The following is a 21,591-nucleotide window of genomic DNA, read 5'->3' on the forward strand; positions in this document are numbered from 1 at the left end:
ATTATTATATAATTAACCAATCGATTAATCAATAGTTCTCGATCTCTCCTACAGCCGCTAGCTATAGGCTACTACCCATGCCGTGAACCACGTTTTGGCCTATTCTATCTTATTTATAATCAAAACCACATTTTGGCATATTCTATCTTATTTATAATCAAAACCACGTTTTGGTATTTTGCAAAAATGACTCTTTTAATTATATATAATTGAGAAGGTTCCTGGATCTAAATGACTAATTTTTTTAGGTTAAAAGAAACTATGTTAAATTTAGAATCTTCGCTAATTATAGTGACAATTTTGTAAATAAAAATGAAAAATAGATTAGAAGGTTATTTAACAAAAGATTTGAGTTTTAGTAGATTATTTTATCTGGCAATGCCAATATATAGATTATTTTAGGTAATGTTTTTTTTTTTTTTTCTATCATAAGTTTAAGGGAAATTGGCAGAAGTTTAATATGTTGACTCGCCAAAAAAAATAGTAATAAGTTATTCTTCTCTCAGCCTTAACAGCCAATAAAATTTTCCCACGTGTCCAGCAACTCCTCTCCTTCTCACGTGCCACACGTGCTACTCTTCTTATCTCTTTTCCTGTATCACGGTGTTGAGGAAACCACCGATGTCGGATAGAAAAGCCGGCCAAGGTTCATCATCATGGAGACAAAACGGTGCCAGACGTAAGCGGGACATCGTGGCTGAGAAAAGCTAAACAATTCCTTACATAGCTTACCAATTCGACGGCAGAGAGAGATCCGCCATGGCTGGAAAATTTCATCGTCGTTAGAGGTCAGTCCAAATCAAGCTCTATGTGAACTCTCTGTAAAACTAATCACTCTTTTGAATGCTTCTTTTTGGGTTATTGAGCTGCGATTATATATTTCTGTAAACACTCATTTCAATTTGAAAGAAAGGGGACAAAAATCTGTTCTTTTATACAAAACTTAGCTTTCTATTGGTTGCTTGAGGTTTGATTCAATGAAGTTGCGTTAGGTAACTACTGCTGAATACGCACACTTTTGAAGTTGTGATCTTGGGTAGATTTCGTTTCTTTTTTTGTGGTTATGAAGGGAACATTTTTACTGTGTTGTATGTGCTCTAGGCTTGATTGGTGACTAACTAGGTGTATGCATTATACAATAAAAAGGGAACGATTTCTATTCTGTAGTTTGTGTATACTGTGTGCAACACAGATAAATTTAGTTTAATTTTGGCAATGTGATTGTTGCGGTGGTTTTTGCAGTGGGCGATTGTGTCCATTGGATGCTGGTAAGCGGTAAGCCTCCTTATGTGGCGCGTGTTGAGAAGATTGAAGCAGATGCTAGGAACAATGTGAAGGTGCATTGTCGATGGTATTACCGTCCTCCAAGGGAAATGCATTGTTCACGCCTTTAAAAACTACACTAGGCTTGAAAATGTTGGAGCGGAAGATTATTATTGTAGTTTCGAATACAAAGATGCCACTGGCGCATTTACCCGTGATCGAGTGGCTGACTAAGTAGTAATGAAACATGCATTTTTCTCTCCTGTAGTTTTCATGAGTTTTTATTTATCCTTTTTGGGATTTACTTGGCTCTACAGGTACTGCAAATGTTAAATGCCGTATAACCCAAATGATCTGATTGTGCAATGTGAAGGGTGCAGTTTTTGAGTTTATGGGATTTACTTGGCTCTACAGGTACTGCAAATTTCGCCTTTTATGCGTTTTTGAGTTTTTATACATTATTTTTGGGAACAGTTATGCATTGTTAGTTTGGTAAGAGCATATAATCAAATGTCATATGTATATCTTTGTTGTGTTTTTTAGGCAACTATGGATTCAAGTCAACATGATGGAAATTTCAACAGTTTATTTGAGAATGCAGACATGAGGTGGAAGACCCGACAAGTCAGCTTTGTTCGGATTTTAGTCATTTTACCATTCAACTTGGACTTGTCATAATTACGAAGCAAGACAAAGAAGATACTGCAAGTGGCAAACGGCAAAAAAGCTTTGAGAAAAAAAAAAAGCTGAAGCAATGTCCTCTCTCCTGCTTGCTCTTCATCTTCTTCTTCATACCAAAACTATCTTTTTCTTGCCCACAAGTCCAAAGAAAATCCCTTCTCGAGTTCAAGAACTTGCTGATGACTCACAATGTCAAGAACCGTTTCACAGCAGAAATCGACTTAATGGAACGTTTCAAGACATGGAGGCCAAACTCAGATTGCTGCAAGTGGCAACTCGTGAGATGTAACGCCCGTTCGCCTTCAAGAGAAGTGATAGGCCTAGATCTGAGCTCTCTTTTCTATTCTTATGATTCATTCTCACTGAGTTTAGCATTCTGAAACCGATTCTGCGTATAATTTCTCTTGTTACGCTTGATATCTCGTATAATTTCATAGAAGAAGAGATTCCTGGAGATGCGTTTGTGAACTTGACCAGGTTGATCTCTCTTGACATGAGTTATAATCTCTTTAACGGCTCTATCCCTCCTAAATTGTTCTCTTTGAAGACTCTTCAGTATCTTAACGTAAGCGAAAGTGGTTTTAGAGGAGAGATTCCTGGAGATGCGTTTGTGAACTTGCCAAGCTTGATCTCTCTCGACATGAGTTTTAATGGCTTTGGCGGCTCTATCCCTCTTAGATTGTTCTCTTTGAAAACTCTTAAGTATTATAACTTAAGCTTGAATGGTTTTGAAGGAGAGATTCCTGGAGATGCGTTTGTGAACTTGACCAGCTTGATCTCTCTCGACATGAGTGAGAATAGCTTCCACGGCTCTATCCCTCCTACATTGTACTCCTTGAAAAGTCTTCAGCATCTTGACTTAAGCAGGAATGTTATTGGCGGTACGTTGAGTGGTGACATCAAAGAGCTCAAGAATCTGCAGGAATTGATCTTAGACGAGAATCTCATTGGAGGAGAGATTCCTCCAGAAATAGGTACACACTAGAAAATAGGTTCTAAAAAAATTAAACTGTTTAATCTCATTGTATTAAACTGTTTCCTACCTTTTAAAATCTTACAAGGTGGTCTTGTCGAATTGCGAACGCTGAGTTTGAGCGGAACAAGTTCAATGGTTCTATACCGTTGTCCGTATCACGGTTAGTGAAGCTCAAAACGTTTGATGTTCAGAACAATTCCTTGTCTTCTAAGATTCCAGACGGTATTGGGAACTTAGTCAGTCTATCAGTTCTGTCTTTGAGCTTGAATAAGTTGTCGGGTGGAATTCCATCGTCCATTCGGAATCTGAAAAATCTTGAAACCCTTGAGCTTGAGAATACCAATGGCTTGTCAGGTCAGATTCCCACAGCTTGGTTGTTTGGTCTTCAGAAGCTGGAGATATTGCGGCTTGGAGGAAACAGACTGAAGTGGGACAACAATGGTTTTTCCTTTCTACAGTCTAAGTTAACACATCTGTCACTTAGGTCTTGTGGCTTACATGGGAATATTCCGGATTGGCTCAAGAATCAAACAAGTCTTGTTTACTTGGATTTGAGCATGAACAGACTCGAAGGACGTTTCCCCGCATGGCTATCTAATCTGACAATTGGAATAATAATTTTGTCAGACAACAGACTCTCAGGCTCACTGCCTCCACATTTGTTTCAGTCTGGGAGCTTATCATGTCTTGTACTATCAAGGAACAATTTCTCTGGTCAGATCCCTGATACGACTCCCATATCATCATCTATCAGGGTACTCATGTTGTCTGAAAACAACTTCTCAGGATCAGTACCAAATTCTATTACAAATGGCTACATGACGTTGTTGGACTTGTCTAAGAATAGATTATCAGGTGAATTCCCGAGGTTTGGTCTCGAGTCAATCCTTGTGTGGCTCGATATATCTTCCAACGAGTTCTCTGGGGCTATTCCATCTTACTTCAGGAGTGCCATTAGTATGCTCTTAATGAGTGACAACAATTTCAGTGGTGAATTTCCTAAGAACTTCAGAAATCTCTCACGTCTGATCCGTCTTGATCTCCATGGTCTAACCTCCCGGTTACCTTCTTCTCTAGAGGTTCTTAGCCTCAGAAACAATTCCCTCAAAGGTCCAATCCCAGAAGACATATCAAATCTCACAAGCCTTCAGGTTTTGGATCTCTCTGAGAACAACCTTGATGGATATCTCCCTTCATCTCTTGGGAATCTTACATGCATGATAAAATCTCCTGTGAGCTCATCTTCGGCTATGCGTCTCTTTTTCAGCTTCAATACCGAGGTAGCAAGGTTTATAGACATCAAAGCACAAGATATATTTAGTCTTGTAGTGAACTGGAAGAAATCAAAACAAGTTCTTTTCTTGAGAAATTTCTACCTCTACACTCTCATAGATCTCTCACAGAACAAGCTACACGGAGATATCCCAGCTTCTTTAGGCAATCTCAAAAGCCTAAAGATTTTGAACCTCTCCAACAACGAGTTCTCCGGATCAATCCCACAAAGTTTTGGAGATCTTGACAAGCTAGAGAGCTTAGACCTTTCACAGAACAACCTCACTGGCGAAATCCCGAAAACTTTATCCAATCTAAGAGAGCTGAATACTATGGATTTGAGTAACAACAAGCTTACAGGTAGAATCCCTGAAGGTCCTCAGCTAGACAGATTGAATGATCCAAACATTTACGCAAACAACAGCGAAATCTGTGGTATGCAAATCCAAGTACCATGCTCGTCTACACAGACCGAGCTACCAGTGGAAGAAAATGAAACAATGTTTTCATGGAGAGCTGCAGCCATAGGTTGTTTTTGTGGATTTCTTATAGCACTTGTGTTTATGTACTCCAATAAGAAGATTTGGAAGTAACATATTTAAAATTACTCATCAAGAAAATATTTAATTTTTTTTTTCTATCCTAAGTTTATTGAAATTTTATTAAGGATGATTACAAAATAGTAATATGTTGACTACAAAATAGTAATATGTTGACTTACCAAAAAAAAATATAATACATACATGTTCAATTTTGTACATCGTATGCATCTCACTGAAAAATCATAATTAAACATTATTTGTAGGAATTTTTTTTTTTTTTTGGAGCCAAAAATATTATACAGTATGTCGGAGACTTGGAGGGAGTTGCGTAGTAAAGTTTCATTTATATTAAAATATAAATGCATCTAACATTCTAAATTTCTAACACCATTTCAAATCGAATATTTTACAAGTATAAATTATTTATTGGCTTAATAGATCATTTTATCAAAATCATGATTGATTTTAAACAATTTTCTAGGCTTGAAAATTTTGGATTAAAAAAAAACATTTTTGTTTTCTTTTTTCCGCATAAGTGTTTCTATTTTATTCGAGAAAGGCAAAATAAAGCACAAACGAGGAGAAGAGTGGAACATATCGAAAAATCCATAAACCAGCAAACATGCAAAGCAAATCTAAAAGCCAGCCATAGATTTGCACTGAGGAAGCAAATATTGAAGATGTAAGGTTTGAGCAAAATGGTTAAGCTACTTCAGAAGGACATAACACTCGAGCAGAGCATCAAAATGAGGAAAGTGTTTATGTCGGCGTATAACAAGGAAGGATCCAGAAGCAAGAGATTCACGGAGGTTTGGAAGGCACGTGGTGTTTCTAGAAGTTCAAAAAGGATTTCATGTTTACAATAGGAATGTAAACATGAAGTAAGAGGAAAATTTCCTAATCCAAAAAGAAAAAGGAAATTTTCCAATTCCTATTAGAAATAGAATAGGTAGTCCTAGTTCTATAAATAGGGTGCAAAGGCTTATTGAAAGCTTTAGCACAAACAAGAGAAAATTTTTCTAACCATTAAGTTTTAGCTTTGAGAAAAAGAAGAGCTAAGAACTTAAGAGAGGGTTGTGAGGTTTCTTTAGAGTTCTAAGATTAAAGAAGGATCTTAGACAGAGAGCTTTGAGAGATTAGAAAATTGTTCAGAACAAACTTGTAAACAGATTTTCTATTAATCAAAAGAGATTTCAAAGAAACCTTTATCTTATTGTTTTTGATCGTTCATAATCCATTAGTTCTCACACATTCAATTGGTATCAGAGCGACACTTGTTCAGAATACTACAGGTGAGATTCTGCGGACAAGATGGAGAGTTACGGAGATCTGATCAACAACAATAAGGTTGTTTTGGATGATGGAAACTATAGTTTCTCGAAATCACGGATCAAATCTATAATAGGAGGAATTGATCGTCTTGCCTGGAAAACTGTCTTAGAGCAGTGGGAAGAACCAACGATTAAAGATGAAACAGGGAAGCGAATACCAAAACCTGAGGCAGACTGGACTGATGACGAACAAAAGAGATCAAAGTACAATTCCAGAGCATTGAGTGCTATTCATTGTAGTATTGGCAGAAAGCAGTTTGAGTTAATTCAGGGATGTGAAACTGCTAAAGAAGCATGGGACATTCTCCAAGTTCATTAGGAAGGAACAACGAAGGTGCAGAGTTCAAGGAAGGATATGTTAGCTTCCAGATTTGAAAATCTCAGAATGGAAGAACATGAGTCAATATCAGATTTTAGTTCGACGCTAAGCTCCTTAGCACAAGAAGCTCTAACTCTAGGAAAGAAGTACAAAGATCAAAAGCTGGTAAAAAAGTTTTTGAGGTGCCTACCTTCAAAATTCATGTCATACAAAATAGCCCTCACTGTGTCGCATGATCTTGAGAATCTTAAGTTTGCAGAGGTGGTTGGAATGTTGCAAGCTCATGAGCTAGAACTAGAAGGAATAAGAAAACCTAAAGGATTAGCATTGGTTGCGAGTAAAGAGTCGGTGGAAACAAACAATGAAGACTCTGTGAGCTTACTTGTTCGAAGGTTTGATGGAGCACTACGAAGGATAGAGCAAAATCAAGGTCAAAAGAGGACTACATCCTTCAGAAAAACTGCAGAAGATAACAAAACTTCTCGGAAAACAGACATGCAGTGCCATGAATGTAAGGGGTTTGGTCATTTTATTCGTGAATGTCCTACAATCAAAATACGAGAGACAAAGTGTTCAATCTGCAAAGGTACTGGACATTCTCAAGATGAATGTGTGAGTAATTCGTCAAATAAAAAGGAGAGATCAATGGTAAGCATTGAGAATGAATCAGAAGATGACAGTAGTAGCGAAGAGGAGCTCATAAATCTAGTAGCCATGAGAAGAAAATGGAGAAGAAATAACTGACTCAGAATCAGAAGGTGAAGATGAACTTGATATCATTCAAAGCTACAAGGAGGTACGTAATACACTTGTATCAATGGGAAAAGAAAATCAAGAATTACTGAAAGAAAAAACTCGATTAGAAGCTCTATTTATAACACTTCAGGTTGAGTTAGAGAACGAGAAAAAGATTGCTAAAGACTCGCTGGACTTAATGAAAGAGAAACTGATATTATCCGCAAAAGCAGACAAGCTCGAAGAAGAACTTGATGAAGAAAAGAAAAGATCTGTTGGATTGCAAACAAAGTTAGATCAACAACACAGAAAAATTCATATGTTTGCAGGGACAAAGCAGCTTGACAAAATTTTGAGCTACGGAAGAACTGAGAAAACTCATAGGCTTAGGTTTCACCGAAAGCAGCCAGACCAAGTCAGGAACAACAAATTTTGTGTCTGTTGGCATATGTCAACCAGAGCTAGAATCACAAAAAATCACAACTTCTAGATCAGTGAGCTGCTACTTCTGTGGAAAAATAGGACACTTCAAACGATATTGTTACAAGTTATGGCAGAAGATTCATAATTTAAAACGTCAAGGAAAATATTACTGGAACAGTTACAGGAATCAATTCTGGATTAATAAAGCTGATTTGTATTCATCAAAGGTAAAAGTCGATTCCGGATGAGGATTTAGATGTAACATGGCATTAATCACAGAAGAACAAGATGATTCGGAGCCTTGGTTCTTTGATAGCAGATGTTCAAGACATATGACTGGTACCAAAAGTAACTTGCAAGATGTTAAGAAACTAAAGGGAGGAAAAGTTACATTCGGTGATGGTAGTCAAGGGATTATCCAAGGGAAAGGAACAACCCATGATCCAGAACTGCCAAAACTTGTTAATGTCTATCTGGTTCAAGGGTCGAAGGCTAATCTGATAAGTATAAGTCAACTATGTGATGAGGGATTGTCTGTATTGTTCACAAAAATTGACTGCAAAGCCTTAGATGATTCAGGAAAAGTCAAGTTATATGGAGTAAGATCGGGAAATAATTGTTACATGTGGGAGAAGCAGCCACTTAAATGTTACAGTGCTCAGGGCAATATGAATTTATGGCACCAAAGACTTGGACATATGAATGTAAGAAATCTGTCTACTCTGGTCAATAAAGAGATAGTACGAGGAGTTCCCCATCTCAAAGGAGAAGATGGTATGGTATGTGGCCTGTGCAATCAAGGGAAGCAAGTTAAGGTTCAACACAAGAAGGTTCCAGACATTCAGTCAAAATCAGTGTTAGAATTGGTTCACATGGATTTGATGGGACCAATGCAGGTTGAAAGCATGGCTGGAAAGAAATATGTGTTTGTTCTGGTTGATGATTTTTCGAGATACACATGGGTGCGTTTCATCCGTGAAAAATCTGATACGGTTGACAGTTTCAGAATCTTAGCACTTCAGCTGATAAACGAGCGTGGGGGAATAAAGAAAATTCGAAGTGATCATGGTGGAGAGTTTCAAAATGACTCAATGAAAGAGTTTTGTGAACAACATGGGATTATACATAAATTCCCAGCACCTAGAACTCCTCAACAGAATGGTGTGGTAGAAAGGAAAAACAGAACTTTGCAAGAGATGGCAAGAGCAATGATTCATGGAAATCAAGTGCCTAAGAAATTTTGGGAAGAAGCCTTGAATACTGCTTGTTACATTGTCAATAGGGTTTATGTTCGAAGAGATACATCCAAAACACCATATGAGTTATGGAAAGTAAAAACTCCAAATCTTAGCTATTTTCATGTTTTTGGGTGTAAGTGCTATATCCTGGACGACAAAGACTATCTTGGTAAGTTTGATTCAAGGAGTGATGAAGGGATGTTTCTTGGCTATTCTGAAAGTAGTACAACTCTTAGAATTTATAATAAACGCACAAATCTGATAATGGAGTCAGTAAATGTGGTGTTTGATGATCATTCAGTGGTTAACGACCTGAAAGGAGAACCAGATAGTGATACAGAGTCAGAACAGTTAACTAGAGAAGAAGTGAAAGATTCTGAACCAGACGTATCTAGCATGAAGAAGAAGGAGACACAGCAAGTACACAAAAATCATTCTGCATCAGATGTTATTGGAAACATAAATGAAGGAATGAAGACTCGGGGAGTTCAAATTGATTTCAAAAAGATGACAAGTCACTTTGCATCTCTAGAAACTGTCTTTTATGAGTGCTTTGTGTCAATGATTGAACCAAAGAATCACATTGAAGCTAGACAAGATGACTTTTGGATAATTGCCATGGAAGAAGAGTTAGAACAATTTGAACGCAATGATGTTTGGGAGCTGGTTCGTAGACCAATAGATGTAAATATCATTGGGACTAAATGGATTTTCAAAAACAAGATTGATGAGAGTGGAGTTGTGGTTCGCAACAAAGCAAGATTGGTTGCACAAGGGTATACGCAGATTGAAGGAGTAGACTTTGAAGAGACATTTGCTCCAGTAGCAAGACTTGAATCGATTAGACTGTTTTTGGGAATGGCATGCATTCTGAATTTCAAGGTGTACCAGATGGATGTCAAAAGTGCTTTTCTAAATGGGATCTTGCAAGAGGAAGTATTATGTGTACAAGTTAAAGAAAGCTCTTTATGGATTGAAACAAGCTCCAAGAGCTTGGTATGAAAGGTTAACCAGCTTTCTTATGCAGAAGGGTTACAACAGAGGAAGTGTGGACAAAACTTTGTTCATTTTAGAACAAGAAGGTGACATCATGATGATTCAGATTTATGTTGATGATATTATCTTTGGGAGTACTTCAAAGAAGTTGGTGGACAGCTTTGTGGACAGTATGACGCAAGAATTTGAGATGAGCTTGGTTGGAGAGCTTAAATATTTTCTTGGGTTGCAGATTGCTCAGTCTGATCAAGGAATCTTTATTTCGCAAAGTACCTATGCAAGACAACTTCTTAAGAAGTTTCAGATGGATAAATGCAAAGAGGCCAAGATACCTATGAGTACTTCATTAAAGCTATCAAAAGATGTTGATGGTAAGGATGTAGATGTCAAGCAATACAGAGGAATGATCGGTAGTTTGTTAGATCTCACTGCTAGTAGGCCTGATTTGTGTTTTATTGTTGGTATGTGTGCTAGGTATCAGTCAAATCCTAAACAATCACATCTAGAAGCTATCAAACGAATTATTAAGTATGTGAAAGGGACGAGTGATCTTGGCATTTGGTACTCTAAAGGATCAAATAGAGGCTTGGTTGGATATTGTGATGCAGATTATGTAGGGAGTGTAACACATCGAAAAAGCACAAGTGGAGGATGTTTTTTCCTAGGCAACAATCTAATAGCCTGGTTGAGTAAGAAACAAAATTCAGTATCTTTATCTACAGCTGAATCAGAATATATTGCAATGGGGAGTTGTTGTACTCAATTATTGTGGATGAAGCAGATGTCAACAGATTATGGTATGGATTCTGGAGTTCTGCAAGTATATTGTGATAACAAGAGTGCAATAGATATTTCAAAAAATCCAGTTCAACACTCAAGAACCAAGCATATTGATGTAAGACATCACTTCATCAGAGAGCTAGTTGAAAGAAAGCAAGTGTTAGTTGAGCATATTGATACTGAAGAACAATTAGCTGACATATTTACAAAAGCTTTGGACTTTAATCGGTTTTCGACTTTAAGAAACTCAATCGGGGTTTGTGAGATGTGAGTCATACTCAAGATGACTCAAGAGCTGATATAGAAAGATGTTTTAATGATATGTTGGTTCAACTTAATTTCGAGATAGGTTAATTAGTGTGTGTTTTTTTATGGTTTAGGAGAAAACTGATATCATTGGTTTAGTTTTTTAATGGAATTGCTCGAGATTATAATATGATGGATAGAGGAGAGATATTGAGATTATTAAATATTCTCTTCAAAGCATAGAGTGTATCGATTTTTTTTTTAAAGGGAAAAAAAACATCGGTGAAGAGGATGGTGAAAACAAATCAGAGTGGATTGGTGCGTGGAAGAAGACATTCGCATGTGCCTCGGATTGATGGTGATGTGAATCAACCTCAACTAATTGATGAAGCAAGTGATGATGAAGGTCAATCTCGAATCATGTCCTTTGGATCTAATCATGAGTCAGAGGGAAATCAAGAGAGTCGGGGGATGGAAGAATCTGATAAGGAAATTTATAGTGATGAGGAAATAGAGGTTCTTAGAGAAGAAAAAGGTAAAGCAGTGGTCTCAGATTCTGAGGAGTTTGGGTTTGAAGAAGTTTCTGTTCAAGAGCAAATCGAGCAAAATTCGAAGAAACAAAGGAAGAGGAAAGAAGAAGTTTATGCATCGGGTAAAAAGAAGGGGTCTATTTCCAAGTCTAAACGATTGAAGTCTGGAAATTTTAGCAGTAAGAATGGTCATGCAAAGACTTGTTTTCAGCCTAATATCTTTGTGTCCAAAGCTGCTCAAGCAAGGTACTCAGAGTTCTTTTCTCGGAAGTTTACAGAAGAAAGACAACTGGATTTTTCTCAACCTGATGAATTAGGGATTATTAGTAAGATTATGGATCTTGAGTTACATACTTCGGTACAAGATCGTTCTGTGTATGTCAAAGAAGTGATTTGTGAGTTTTATGCCAATTTACCGGATAAGAAAGCTAGGAATAGTGTTCAGGTGTTTGTTAGAGGTCATTGGTATGAATTTTATCCTAGGATTATTAATGAGGCGCTTAATCTTGAAACGTTGACAAGAGCTGAGATGGAAGCAGATGCAGATGTTGATTAATTAAGTAAGGATGAACTTGCAGCAGTTATGAGTGGCAAAGATAAGTTGCCTTGGTCAAGGTTGATGGTTAGGGATCTTCCTGGAGAAGTTGCAGCTCTTTTGATGTTGGCGGCTTATAATTGGGTTCTCTCTGTGCATAGGAATCACCTTTCAGTCAAACGTGCTCAAGTCGTGTATAAGCTGGTTCAGGGTATCCAGTTTGATCTAGGACAACTGGTTTATGATCAAGTTATGGAGATGAATTGGACTGATCCTTCTCGGTGTGGGATTTTCTCTAGAACAATTTTTGAGACACTTAAGTTCAAAATGGTCTGCTTGAATGGTCAGATGCAGAGGAAGAAGTAGCAGTTGAATTTTACACCAATGAAAATTTGACTGAAATCTAAAAGAGAGCTATGATTCTGGGGGAGAAGGTTTGTCAAGGATATCAATGAAATCAACAATTCTGGGGGAGTAACAATTCTGAGAGAGCTATGATTCTGGGGGAGTAATAGCATTTTTAGAATCGTGTTTGCAAACTCGTATTTAAACTTGTCTTGTTTGCATCGTGGGTGATAAACTTGAAGTTTGACTATCGGTTATGTATTTAAGACTGTGTTTTGAGGTTGTGGTATTAAGTCTAAAAAGGTCATGAAAATGTTTGTGGACAAGCTAATGAGCAAATGCATGAGAAGCACAAAGTTAAAAAGGGGGAGATTGAAGATGCAAGGTTTGAGCAAAATGGTTAAGCTACTTCAGAAGGACATAACACTCGAGCAGAGCATCAAAATGAGGAAAGTGTTTATGTCGGCATATAACGAGGAAGGATCCAGAAGCAAGAGATTCACGGAGGCTTGGAAGGCACGTGGTGTTTCTAGAAGTTCAAAAAGGACTTCATGTTTACAATAGGAATGTAAACATGAAGTAAGAGGAAAATTTCCTAATCCAAAAACAAAAAGAAAGTTTTCCAATTCCTATTAGAAATAGAATAGGTAGTCCTAGTTCTATAAATAGGGTACAAAGGTTATAGAAAGCTTTAGCACAAACAGGAGAAAAGTTTTCTAACCATTAAGTTTTAGATTTGAGAAAAAGAAGAGCTAAGAATTTAAGAGAGGGTTGTAAAGTTTCTTTAGAGTTCTAAGATTAAAAAAAGATCTTAGACAGAGAAGTTTGAGAAATTAAAAAATTGTTTAGAACAAACTTGTAAACAGATTTTCTATTAATGAAAGGAGATTTGAAAGAAACCTTGATGTTATTGTTTTTGATCGTTCATAATCCAATAGTTCTCACACTTTCAAATATATACTGGACGCGTGCCAACCAACGGTGTTGAGGAAACCACCGATGTCGGCCAAGGTTAAATCATGGAGACAAAACGGTGCCAGACGTAAGCGGGACATCGTGGCTGAGAAAGCCAAACGATTCCTTACATAGCTTACCAATTCGACGGTAGAGATCCGCCATGGCTGGAAAATTTCATTGTCGTTAGAGGTTAGTCCAAATCATGCTCTATGTGAACTCTGTAAAACTAATCACTCTTTTGAATGCTTCGTTTTGGGTTATTGAGCTTCGATTAAATATTTCTATAAACACTCATTTCAATTTGAAAGAAAGGGGGAAAAAATCTGTTCTTTTTATATAAACTTCGCTTTCTTTTGGATCCTTGAAGGTTGTATCAACGAAATTCTGTTACGTCACTACTGCTGAATACGTACACTTTTTGAAGTTGTGACCTTGGGTAGATTTCGTTTTTGTGGTTATGAAGGGAACATTTTTTACTGTGTTGTATGTGCTTTAGGCTTGATTGGTGACTAACTAGTTGTATGCAAAAGGGAATGATTTCTATACTGTAGTTTGTGTGCAACACAGATCTGCTATTTTTATTTTTAATCGATTTAGTTAATTTTGGCAATGTGATTGTTGCGGTGTTTTTTTGCAGTGGGCGATTGTGTCCATTGGATGCTGGTAAGCGGTAAGCCTCCATCTGTGGCTCGTGTTGAGAAGATTGAAGCAGATACTAGGAACAATGTGAAGGTGCATTGTCGTTGGTATTACCGTCCTCGAAGGAAAATGTATTGTTCACACCTTTAAAAACTACACTAGGCTTGAAAATGTTGGAGCGGGAGATTATTATTGTAGTTTCGAATACAAAGCTGCGACTGGCGCATTTACCCCTAATCGAGTTGCAGCGGAAGATTATTATTGTAGTAATGAAACATGCATTTTTCTCTCCTGTATTTTCCATGAGTTTTTTATTTATCCTTTTAGGATTTACTTGGCTCTACAGGTACTGCAAATGTGAAATGCCGTATAACCCAAATGATCTGATTGTGCAATGTGAAGGGTGCAGTTTTTGAGTTTATGGGATTTACTTGGCTCTACAGGTACTGCCAATTTCGCCTTTTATGCGTTTTTGAGTTTTATACATCATTTTTGGGAACAGTTATACATTGTTAGTTTGGTGAGAGCATATAATCAAATGTCATATGTATATCTTTGTTGTGTTTTTTAGACAACTGTGGAGTCAAGTCAACATGATGGAAATTTCAACAACATGAGGTGGAAGACCCGAAAAGTCATATTTGTTCGGATTTCAGTCATTTTACCAATCAACTTGGAATTGTTATAATTACAAAGCAAGACAAAGAAGACACAGTAAGTGGCGAACCGCAAAAAGCTTTGAGAAAAAAATGCTGAAGTCATGTCCTCTCTCCTGCTTGCTCTTCATCTTCTTCTTCGTCTTCTTCATACCCAAACTATCTTTCTCTTGCCCACAAGACCAAAGACAATCCCTTCTCGAGTTCAAGAACCTGCTGATGACTCACAATGTCAACAACTCCAAAGCTGAAATCGACTTAATGGGACATTTCAAGACATGGAGGCCAAACTCCGATTGCTGCAAATGGCAACTTGTGAGATGTAACGCTCGTTCGCCTTCAAGAGAAGTGATAGGCCTAGATCTGAGCGCTATTTCCGATTATGGCAAGGCGGACCTCATTTATACACAGAACATGGTCTCAGTGAGTTTAAGCATTCTGAGACCGGTCCTGCGTATAAATTCTCTCGTTACGCTTGATATCTCGCATAATTACATACAAGGAGAGATTCCTGGAGATGCGTTTGAGAATATGACCAGGTTAATCTCTCTTAACATGAGTTATAATCTCTTTAAATGCTCTATCCCTCCTAATTTGTTCTCTTTGAAGAATCTTCAGTATCTTAACATAAGCCTGAGTGGTTTTGAAGGAGAGATGCCTGGAGATGCGTTTGTGAACTTGCCACGGTTGATCTCCCTTGACATGAGTTATAATCTCTTTAACGGCTCTATACCTCCTAAGTTGTTCTCTTTGAAGACTCTTAAGTATCTTAACTTAAGCTTAAGTGGTTTTGAAGGAGAGATTCCTGGAGATGCGTTTGTGAACTTGACCAACTTGATCGCTCTTGACATTAGTTGGAATAGCTTGAACGGCTCTATACCTCCTACATTGTTCTCCTCTTTGAAGACTCTTCAATATCTAAACTTAAGCCAGAATGATTTTGGAGGAGAGATTCCTGGAGATGCGTTTGTGAACTTGACCAGCTTGATCTCTCTTGACATGAGTAGGAATAGCTTGAACGGCTCTATTCCTCATGAATTGTTCTCTTTGAAGACTCTTCAGCGTCTTGACTTAAGCAACAATGTTATAGGGGGTTCGTTGAGTGGTGACATCAAAAAGCTCAAGAATCTGCAGGAACTGATCTTAGATGAGAATCTCATCGGTGGAGACATTCCTCCAGAAATAGGTAAACTAGAAAATAAATTCTCAAAAACTAAAAATTATGAAGATTGAAGCTGTGTTAAACTGTTTCTTACCTAAATCTTACAAGGTAGTCTTGCCGAACTTCGGGAGCTGAGTTTGAGGAAGAACAAGTTCAATGGTTCTATACCGTTGTCGGTATCACGTTTAACCAAGCTCACTAAGTTTGATGTTCAGAACAATTCCTTGTCTTCTGAGATTCCAGAGGGTATTGGGAACTTAGTCAATCTATCGACTCTGTCTTTGAGCATGAACAAATTGTCGGGTGGAATTCCATTGTCGATTCAGAATCTGAAAAACCTTGAAACCCTTGAGCTTGAGAATAACAATGGCTCGTTACGTGAGATTCCCACAGCTTGGTTGTTTGGTCTTCAGAAGCTGAAGATACTGCGGCTTGGAGGAAACAAACTGCAATGGAGCAACAATGCCTTTCAACAGACTAAGTTAACACATCTGTCACTTAGATCTTGTGACTTAGAAGGGAATATTCTGGATTGGCTCAAGAATCAAACAACTCTTGCTTACTTGGATTTAAGCATGAACAGACTCGAAGGAAGTTTCCCCGAATGGCTAATTAATCTGACAATCGAAGTCATAATTTTGTCAGACAACAGACTCTCAGGCCCACTGCCTCCAAATTTGTTTCAGGCTCAGAGGTTATCATGTCTTTTACTGTCAAGGAACAACTTCTCTGGTCAGATCCCTGATATAATTGGCGTATCACAGATCATAGTACTCATGCTGTCTGAAAACAACTTCTCAGGATCAGTACCAGAGTCTATTACAAAGAGCTCCTTGCTGAATTTGTTGGATTTGTCAAAGAATAGATTATCAGGTGAATTCCCGAGGTTCAGTCCCGAGTCACTCCTTGTGTGGCTCGATATATCTTCCAACGAGTTCTCTGGGGATGTTCCATCTTACTTTGGGGAGTCCATCAGTATGCTCTTAATGAGTGGCAACAATTTCAGTGGCGATTTTCCTCAGAATTTCAGAAATCTCTCAAGTCTGATGCGTCTTGATCTCCATGACAACAAAATCTCTGGGGGCTTCCCGAATATTATATCCCGGTCTTATTCTTCTCTAGAGGTTCTGAGCCTGAGAAACAATTCCCTCAAAGGTCCAATCCCAGAAGGCATATCAAATCTCATAAGCCTTCAGGTCTTGGATCTCTCTGAAAACAATCTTGATGGATATCTCCCTTCATCTCTTGGGAATCTTACATGCATGATAATGTCTCGTGTGAGCTCATCGTTGTTGTCTATGCGTGTAGGTTACACCAGCAATACCGACGTAGAAAGTTTAATAGACATCAAAACACAAGATATATTTAGTCTTGTAGTGAACTGGAAGAAATCAAAACAAGTTCTTTTCCAGAGAAATTTCTACCTCTACACTCTCATAGATCTCTCAAAGAACAAGCTACACGGAGATATCCCAGCTTCTTTAGGCAGTCTCAAAAGCCTAAAGGTTTTGAACCTCTCCAACAACGAGTTCTCTGGATCAATCCCACAAAGTTTTGGAGATCTTGACAAGCTAGAGAGCTTAGATCTTTCACACAACAACCTCTGTGGAAGAATCCCGAAAACGTTATCCAAGCTAAGAGAGCTGAATACTTTGGATTTGAGTAACAACAAGCTTGCAGGTAGAATTCCTGAAGGTCCTCAGCTAGACAGATTGAATGATCCAAACATTTATGTCAACAACAGCAAAATTTGTGGAATGCAAATCCAAGTACCATGCTCTACGCAGAAGAAGAAGCCACCACATGAAGAAGAAGAAGAAGAGGAAGATGAAGAAGAGGAAATAATGTTTTCATGGAAAGCTGCAGCCATAGGTTGTCCTTGTGGATTTCTTATAACACTTGTATTTATGTACTCCAATGGAATGTGGAAGTAACAGAAATTACTACTCATCAAAAAATATTTAAAATAAACTTTTCCTTTAAATTACTACTCATCAAAAAATATTTAAAATAAATTTTTTTACAAAATTTTCTTCTATCATCAGCTCGTAACCAAAAAAAAAATTATGAGGATTACAAAAACAAGAGGTTGATATGAAAATTAAAATTAATTATTTTGTTGCATCTCAGTAAAAATTTGAAGTTTTTATTATTTGTTATTATTATTATTTTTTGCCAAAAACACTATTTGTTGGATTTTGCTAAATAAAGTTTTACTTACATATAAAATAATAGATGTGATGCATAACACAATTTCAGATTGCATTTTTTACATGTATTAGTAATTTGACTTGATATTATAATGTACCATCTTTAATCAAAATCATTTTGTTTAAAAATAATTTTTAGGCTATTAAAATTTCGAATAAAAGACAAACAAAAAAAATACAATATTGTTTCTTCTACTCTGTGTTAGAAGTTTTTTTTTTTAAATCTTATAAATTGTTTCTGAACAAAACTTGTAATAAATGGCTCATATTTTAAGTTTGGGAAAAAAACAACAAAAATAAAATGAAAAAGGAAAAAACTTCATCTTCTCCGAGAGGGAATCTAGGGTTCTAGATTTATCTCTTCGTTCCTCTGTGATTTCTTCTTCTTCTTCATCCCATCGATCTCAAGCTTCTTCTGATCTTATAGAAAGTGTCAATCTTTATACATTTCGAGAAACCAAACAAAAACCCAGCTTAATCGAGCTAGCGAGTCGGTGGAAAACAAAAACCTAAGATATAATGGCGAAAACTCGACCTGGTGTGGCTTCTTCATCGGCGAAGAGCAAGCTTGGCAAGAAAGATATCGACTCGTATACTATCAGAGGCACCACCAAAGTTGTTAGAGGTTAGTCCAAATCAAGCTCTATGTGAACTCTGTATAGAATAAATCACTCTTTTGGGTAATTGCAGATTTCTATAAACTGATTTTTTGCTTTGAATTTTTGGATGCAAGCCTCTTGCTTTGTCTCTACCAAGTAGTATATAACACTCAATTGAAAGGGGGAAAAAAAAAATCTGTTCTTTTTATATAAACTTTATTGGATGCTTTGAGGTTTGATTCAATGAAGTTGTGTTACGTCACTACTGCTGAATACGTACACTTTGGAATATGTACTTTTATGCAGAATGTGATCTTTTGGTAGATTTCGTTTTGTTTTGGAGTTTATGAAGTGACATTTTTTTACTGTATTGTATTTGCCATTTGGAAAGTGTGTGCCTTGGGCTTAATTGGTGACTAACTAGGTGTATGCATTGCATTATACAATGAAAAGGAACGATAATGCTTATGATCATTTGAGTATACTGTGTGGAATACAGATATGCTGTTTTTGTTTTTATCAATTTAGTTGAACTTGGAAATGTGATTGTTGAGGTGGTTTTTTGCAGTGGGTGATTGTGTGTTAATGCGTCCATCGGATGCTGGTAAGCCTCCTTATGTGGCGCGTGTTGAGAAGATTGAAGCAGATGCTAGGAACAATGTGAAGGTGCATTGTCGTTGGTATTACCGTCCTGAGGAATCACTTGGGGGAAGGAGACAGTTCCATGGAGCCAAAGAGCTCTTCTTGTCTGATCACTATGATGTGCAAAGTGCACACACCATCGAAGGGAAATGTATCGTTCACACCTTTAAAAACTACACTAGGCTTGAAAATGTTGGAGCGGAAGATTATTATTGTAGATTCGAGTATAAGGCTGCTACTGGCGCATTTACCCCTGATCGAGTTGCTGTGTAAGTAGATATATAGTAATGAAGCTTGCCTTTTTCTCTCCTGTGATTTCCATGAGTTTTATTTATTCTTTTTGGGATTTACTTGGCTCGACAGGTACTGCAAATGTGAAATGCCGTATAACCCAGATGATCTGATGGTGCAGTGTGAAGGGTGCAAGGACTGGTAAATGCTAATCTTCATCATTCTATTTCACCTCCTTGTTTTACCAAGTATAGTTACTCAACTTGTAAGATATAATTCTGATCATAATATACTCTTAGAAAATTGCTATTCCTAATCCGGAACAACTTGCTTTGTGTAAAATTTCGGATATAAATGGTCTCTGGTACAGAAAAAGTCAGATCTCTGTATCATTCTTCTAGTTGAAAAGCCTATAGCTTTCTTGGGGAATTTGTTAGGAAATCATTTATGTTGCTTGTTTGCTTTTATTACACCGGAAAATACTGGGTGCTCACTGTTTGAGCTCCTTGTGATGTCAGACTAGTCAGAAGAGTTATTGCGTGATATGTTATTTTCATTAAATTGTAGGAGTTACAACTATGTCATTGTAGGTATCACCCAGCGTGTGTAGGCATGACGATTGAAGAAGCAAAGAAGCTTGAGCACTTTGTATGTGTTGAATGCAGCTCTGATGAAGATGGAGTCAAAAGATCTCAGAACGGGTTTGCTTCATCACCAACCAATGATCTTAAGGTAGGTTTTGTCTTCTTCGTGTTTTTTCAACTTCAGTTGTTACTTTGATAGCATCATAGCAATAAGCTTTGCCACCATCATTGACTCTATTTTTGAGATCTTAGTAAACCCACAAAAACCAAAATTCCATTGTTGATCTCTTCTCTCATCCGGATCAAATCCGTTTGTTTTAAATGGTATGCTTGAAACAACTTGTTCTGGTGTTAACAACAACTTGGTGTGTTCAGGTGGAAGCCAAGCGCCGGAAAAGATGATCGCGGGTAAGAGCCTCTTATGAGTAGTAAAAGTTAACTTCAAGCTCTTTGGGTGCAGATTTAAGTTAATTAGGGTTTTGTCTTATCGTCATTTGATGTTGTGAAAAGAGAGAGAAAGAAGAACCAGAGAGAATGTGCAAAGAGCTGTATAGCCGAAAATTTCATGGGGATAATAACTTAAAAATGTTTCAACGCACCTGAGAGATTTTTTTTTACTGTGGATTGTTTTTTTCTGAGATTGAGAGACTCAAAACGTTGGACACACTTTGCCTCCGGCCAACTCAAATAAGTAAATATCAGATCCGACAGGAATGGTTAGTTAGTGTGCCTACCCGCCAGGTCGGTTTGTCATGCGAACGCAGATTGTGATAACCAGGTCGGTTTTCTGCTGATAAAACCATGTCTAAACCGATGTCAGAGTTGGAACACAAATTAAATAGGTGCATATCTTTTTTTTTTTTTTTAAGTTCTTAACAGAAGTAGAATGCAAGCTAACTTTATGTTTAGTACCTGATTAAGAAACATTTGTCGCCGATAATTTCACATTTTGATTAGAAATATCTATGTATAATCCTAACAGTGTAGCTTATAATGAAAAAGGAAAAATATTTGGAAACAATAATAGAACTTACTCTTAACATTAAAACCAAAGAAAAAAAAATAAAAAATTAATAGAACAAGAGGAATTGCAATGTATATGTAACCAACAAAAAATCTTTAATTCAAAAACTAAATATACTAACCACAAATCTATCATATTCTATGTATATTATATATTATTGTCAAATTTACCCTCATCTTCACAACCTCTACCATTCTTACTAACACCGCCGCCACCTTCGGCCACCACTGCAACCTTTGGCGGCCGGCCACCACCATCCTTCTCTACCACCACATCAAAACACTAAAACTGTAATTTTAACTACCCTTAATCCTATTCTCCTTAACTTTAAGTTATTTGATATATTTTTTTATTTTATTTATCATTTTGGTTATCACATAAATTGGCCCATAGAACAACATTTATTTGTCATTTATTTCTAATGAAAGTATCAAATCTCCATTGGTTGTTTAAAATCCTATATGACGTTCTCAAAAACTTATAGCTTTTACTTTTTATTAATATAGATTTCTAACTAATCGTAACATATCGAAATCCACATTTTCTTCTCCAAGTTTTTGAATTTAAATTTCACAAGATTTATTTTATAGATGGAGTTTAACGGCCATAACTCTACGTTACTTTCCAAATTTTGTCTAATATTTTGGTTATATTTTGGTCTCATTCAAAAATATC

General features: G+C 37.0%; 2 protein-coding genes and 1 pseudogene across 11 annotated transcripts; all 3 read left to right on the forward strand.

The window, feature by feature from the left end:
• Positions 1-621: 621 nt before the first annotated feature.
• On the forward strand, positions 622-4,832 carry LOC104709713 (receptor-like protein 46; annotated as a pseudogene). Its single transcript, XR_015563681.1, has 5 exons — positions 622-679; positions 1,243-1,337; positions 1,637-1,677; positions 1,856-2,918; positions 3,006-4,832. The product of XR_015563681.1 is annotated as a receptor-like protein 46 (transcript).
• An 8,073-nt stretch (positions 4,833-12,905) lies between these two features.
• LOC104707584 (receptor-like protein 46) lies at positions 12,906-17,654 on the forward strand. 9 transcript variants are annotated; one of them, XM_087462180.1, is made up of 6 exons: positions 13,806-13,939; positions 14,155-14,251; positions 14,380-15,003; positions 15,114-15,650; positions 15,735-16,822; positions 16,935-17,654. In XM_087462180.1, exons 4-6 carry the CDS (start codon positions 15,119-15,121, stop codon positions 16,956-16,958), a joined length of 1,644 nt encoding a protein of 547 aa, XP_087318306.1. In that variant the 5' UTR covers positions 13,806-13,939; positions 14,155-14,251; positions 14,380-15,003; positions 15,114-15,118; the 3' UTR covers positions 16,959-17,654. The 9 variants fall into 9 exon arrangements, with proteins under 9 accessions (XP_087318301.1, XP_087318300.1, XP_087318306.1 ...); XM_087462175.1 differs by adding an exon at positions 12,906-13,358 and having other exon boundaries at positions 13,807-13,901; positions 14,380-15,650; positions 15,735-17,654; XM_087462174.1 differs by adding an exon at positions 13,183-13,358 and having other exon boundaries at positions 13,807-13,939; positions 14,380-15,650; positions 15,735-17,654.
• A 409-nt stretch (positions 17,655-18,063) lies between these two features.
• Positions 18,064-20,558, forward strand: LOC104707583 (chromatin remodeling protein EBS). Its single transcript, XM_010423955.3, has 5 exons — positions 18,064-18,461; positions 19,004-19,346; positions 19,441-19,509; positions 19,899-20,040; positions 20,268-20,558. Exons 1-5 carry the CDS (start codon positions 18,356-18,358, stop codon positions 20,292-20,294), a joined length of 687 nt encoding a protein of 228 aa, XP_010422257.1. The 5' UTR covers positions 18,064-18,355; the 3' UTR covers positions 20,295-20,558.
• Positions 20,559-21,591: the final 1,033 nt, after the last annotated feature.

This window comes from Camelina sativa, chromosome 8 (assembly GCF_030686135.1).
Source record: "Camelina sativa cultivar CO46 ecotype springtype chromosome 8, ASM3068613v1".
Classification (NCBI taxonomy): Eukaryota; Viridiplantae; Streptophyta; class Magnoliopsida; order Brassicales; family Brassicaceae; genus Camelina; species Camelina sativa.

Bases quoted from the DNA above. Each gene is read 5' to 3' on its own strand.
- LOC104707584 (XM_087462175.1), top strand. From the start codon at position 14,558: ATGCTGAAGTCATGTCCTCTCTCCTGCTTGCTCTTCATCTTCTTCTTC. The intron at 15,651-15,734 runs GTAAACTAGAAA...AAATCTTACAAG, and splicing joins AGACATTCCTCCAGAAATAG to GTAGTCTTGCCGAACTTCGG.
- LOC104707583 (XM_010423955.3), top strand. From the start codon at position 18,356: ATGGCGAAAACTCGACCTGGTGTGGCTTCTTCATCGGCGAAGAGCAAG. The intron at 19,347-19,440 runs GTAAGTAGATAT...TTGGCTCGACAG, and splicing joins ACCCCTGATCGAGTTGCTGT to GTACTGCAAATGTGAAATGC. The intron at 20,041-20,267 runs GTAGGTTTTGTC...TGGTGTGTTCAG, and splicing joins CACCAACCAATGATCTTAAG to GTGGAAGCCAAGCGCCGGAA.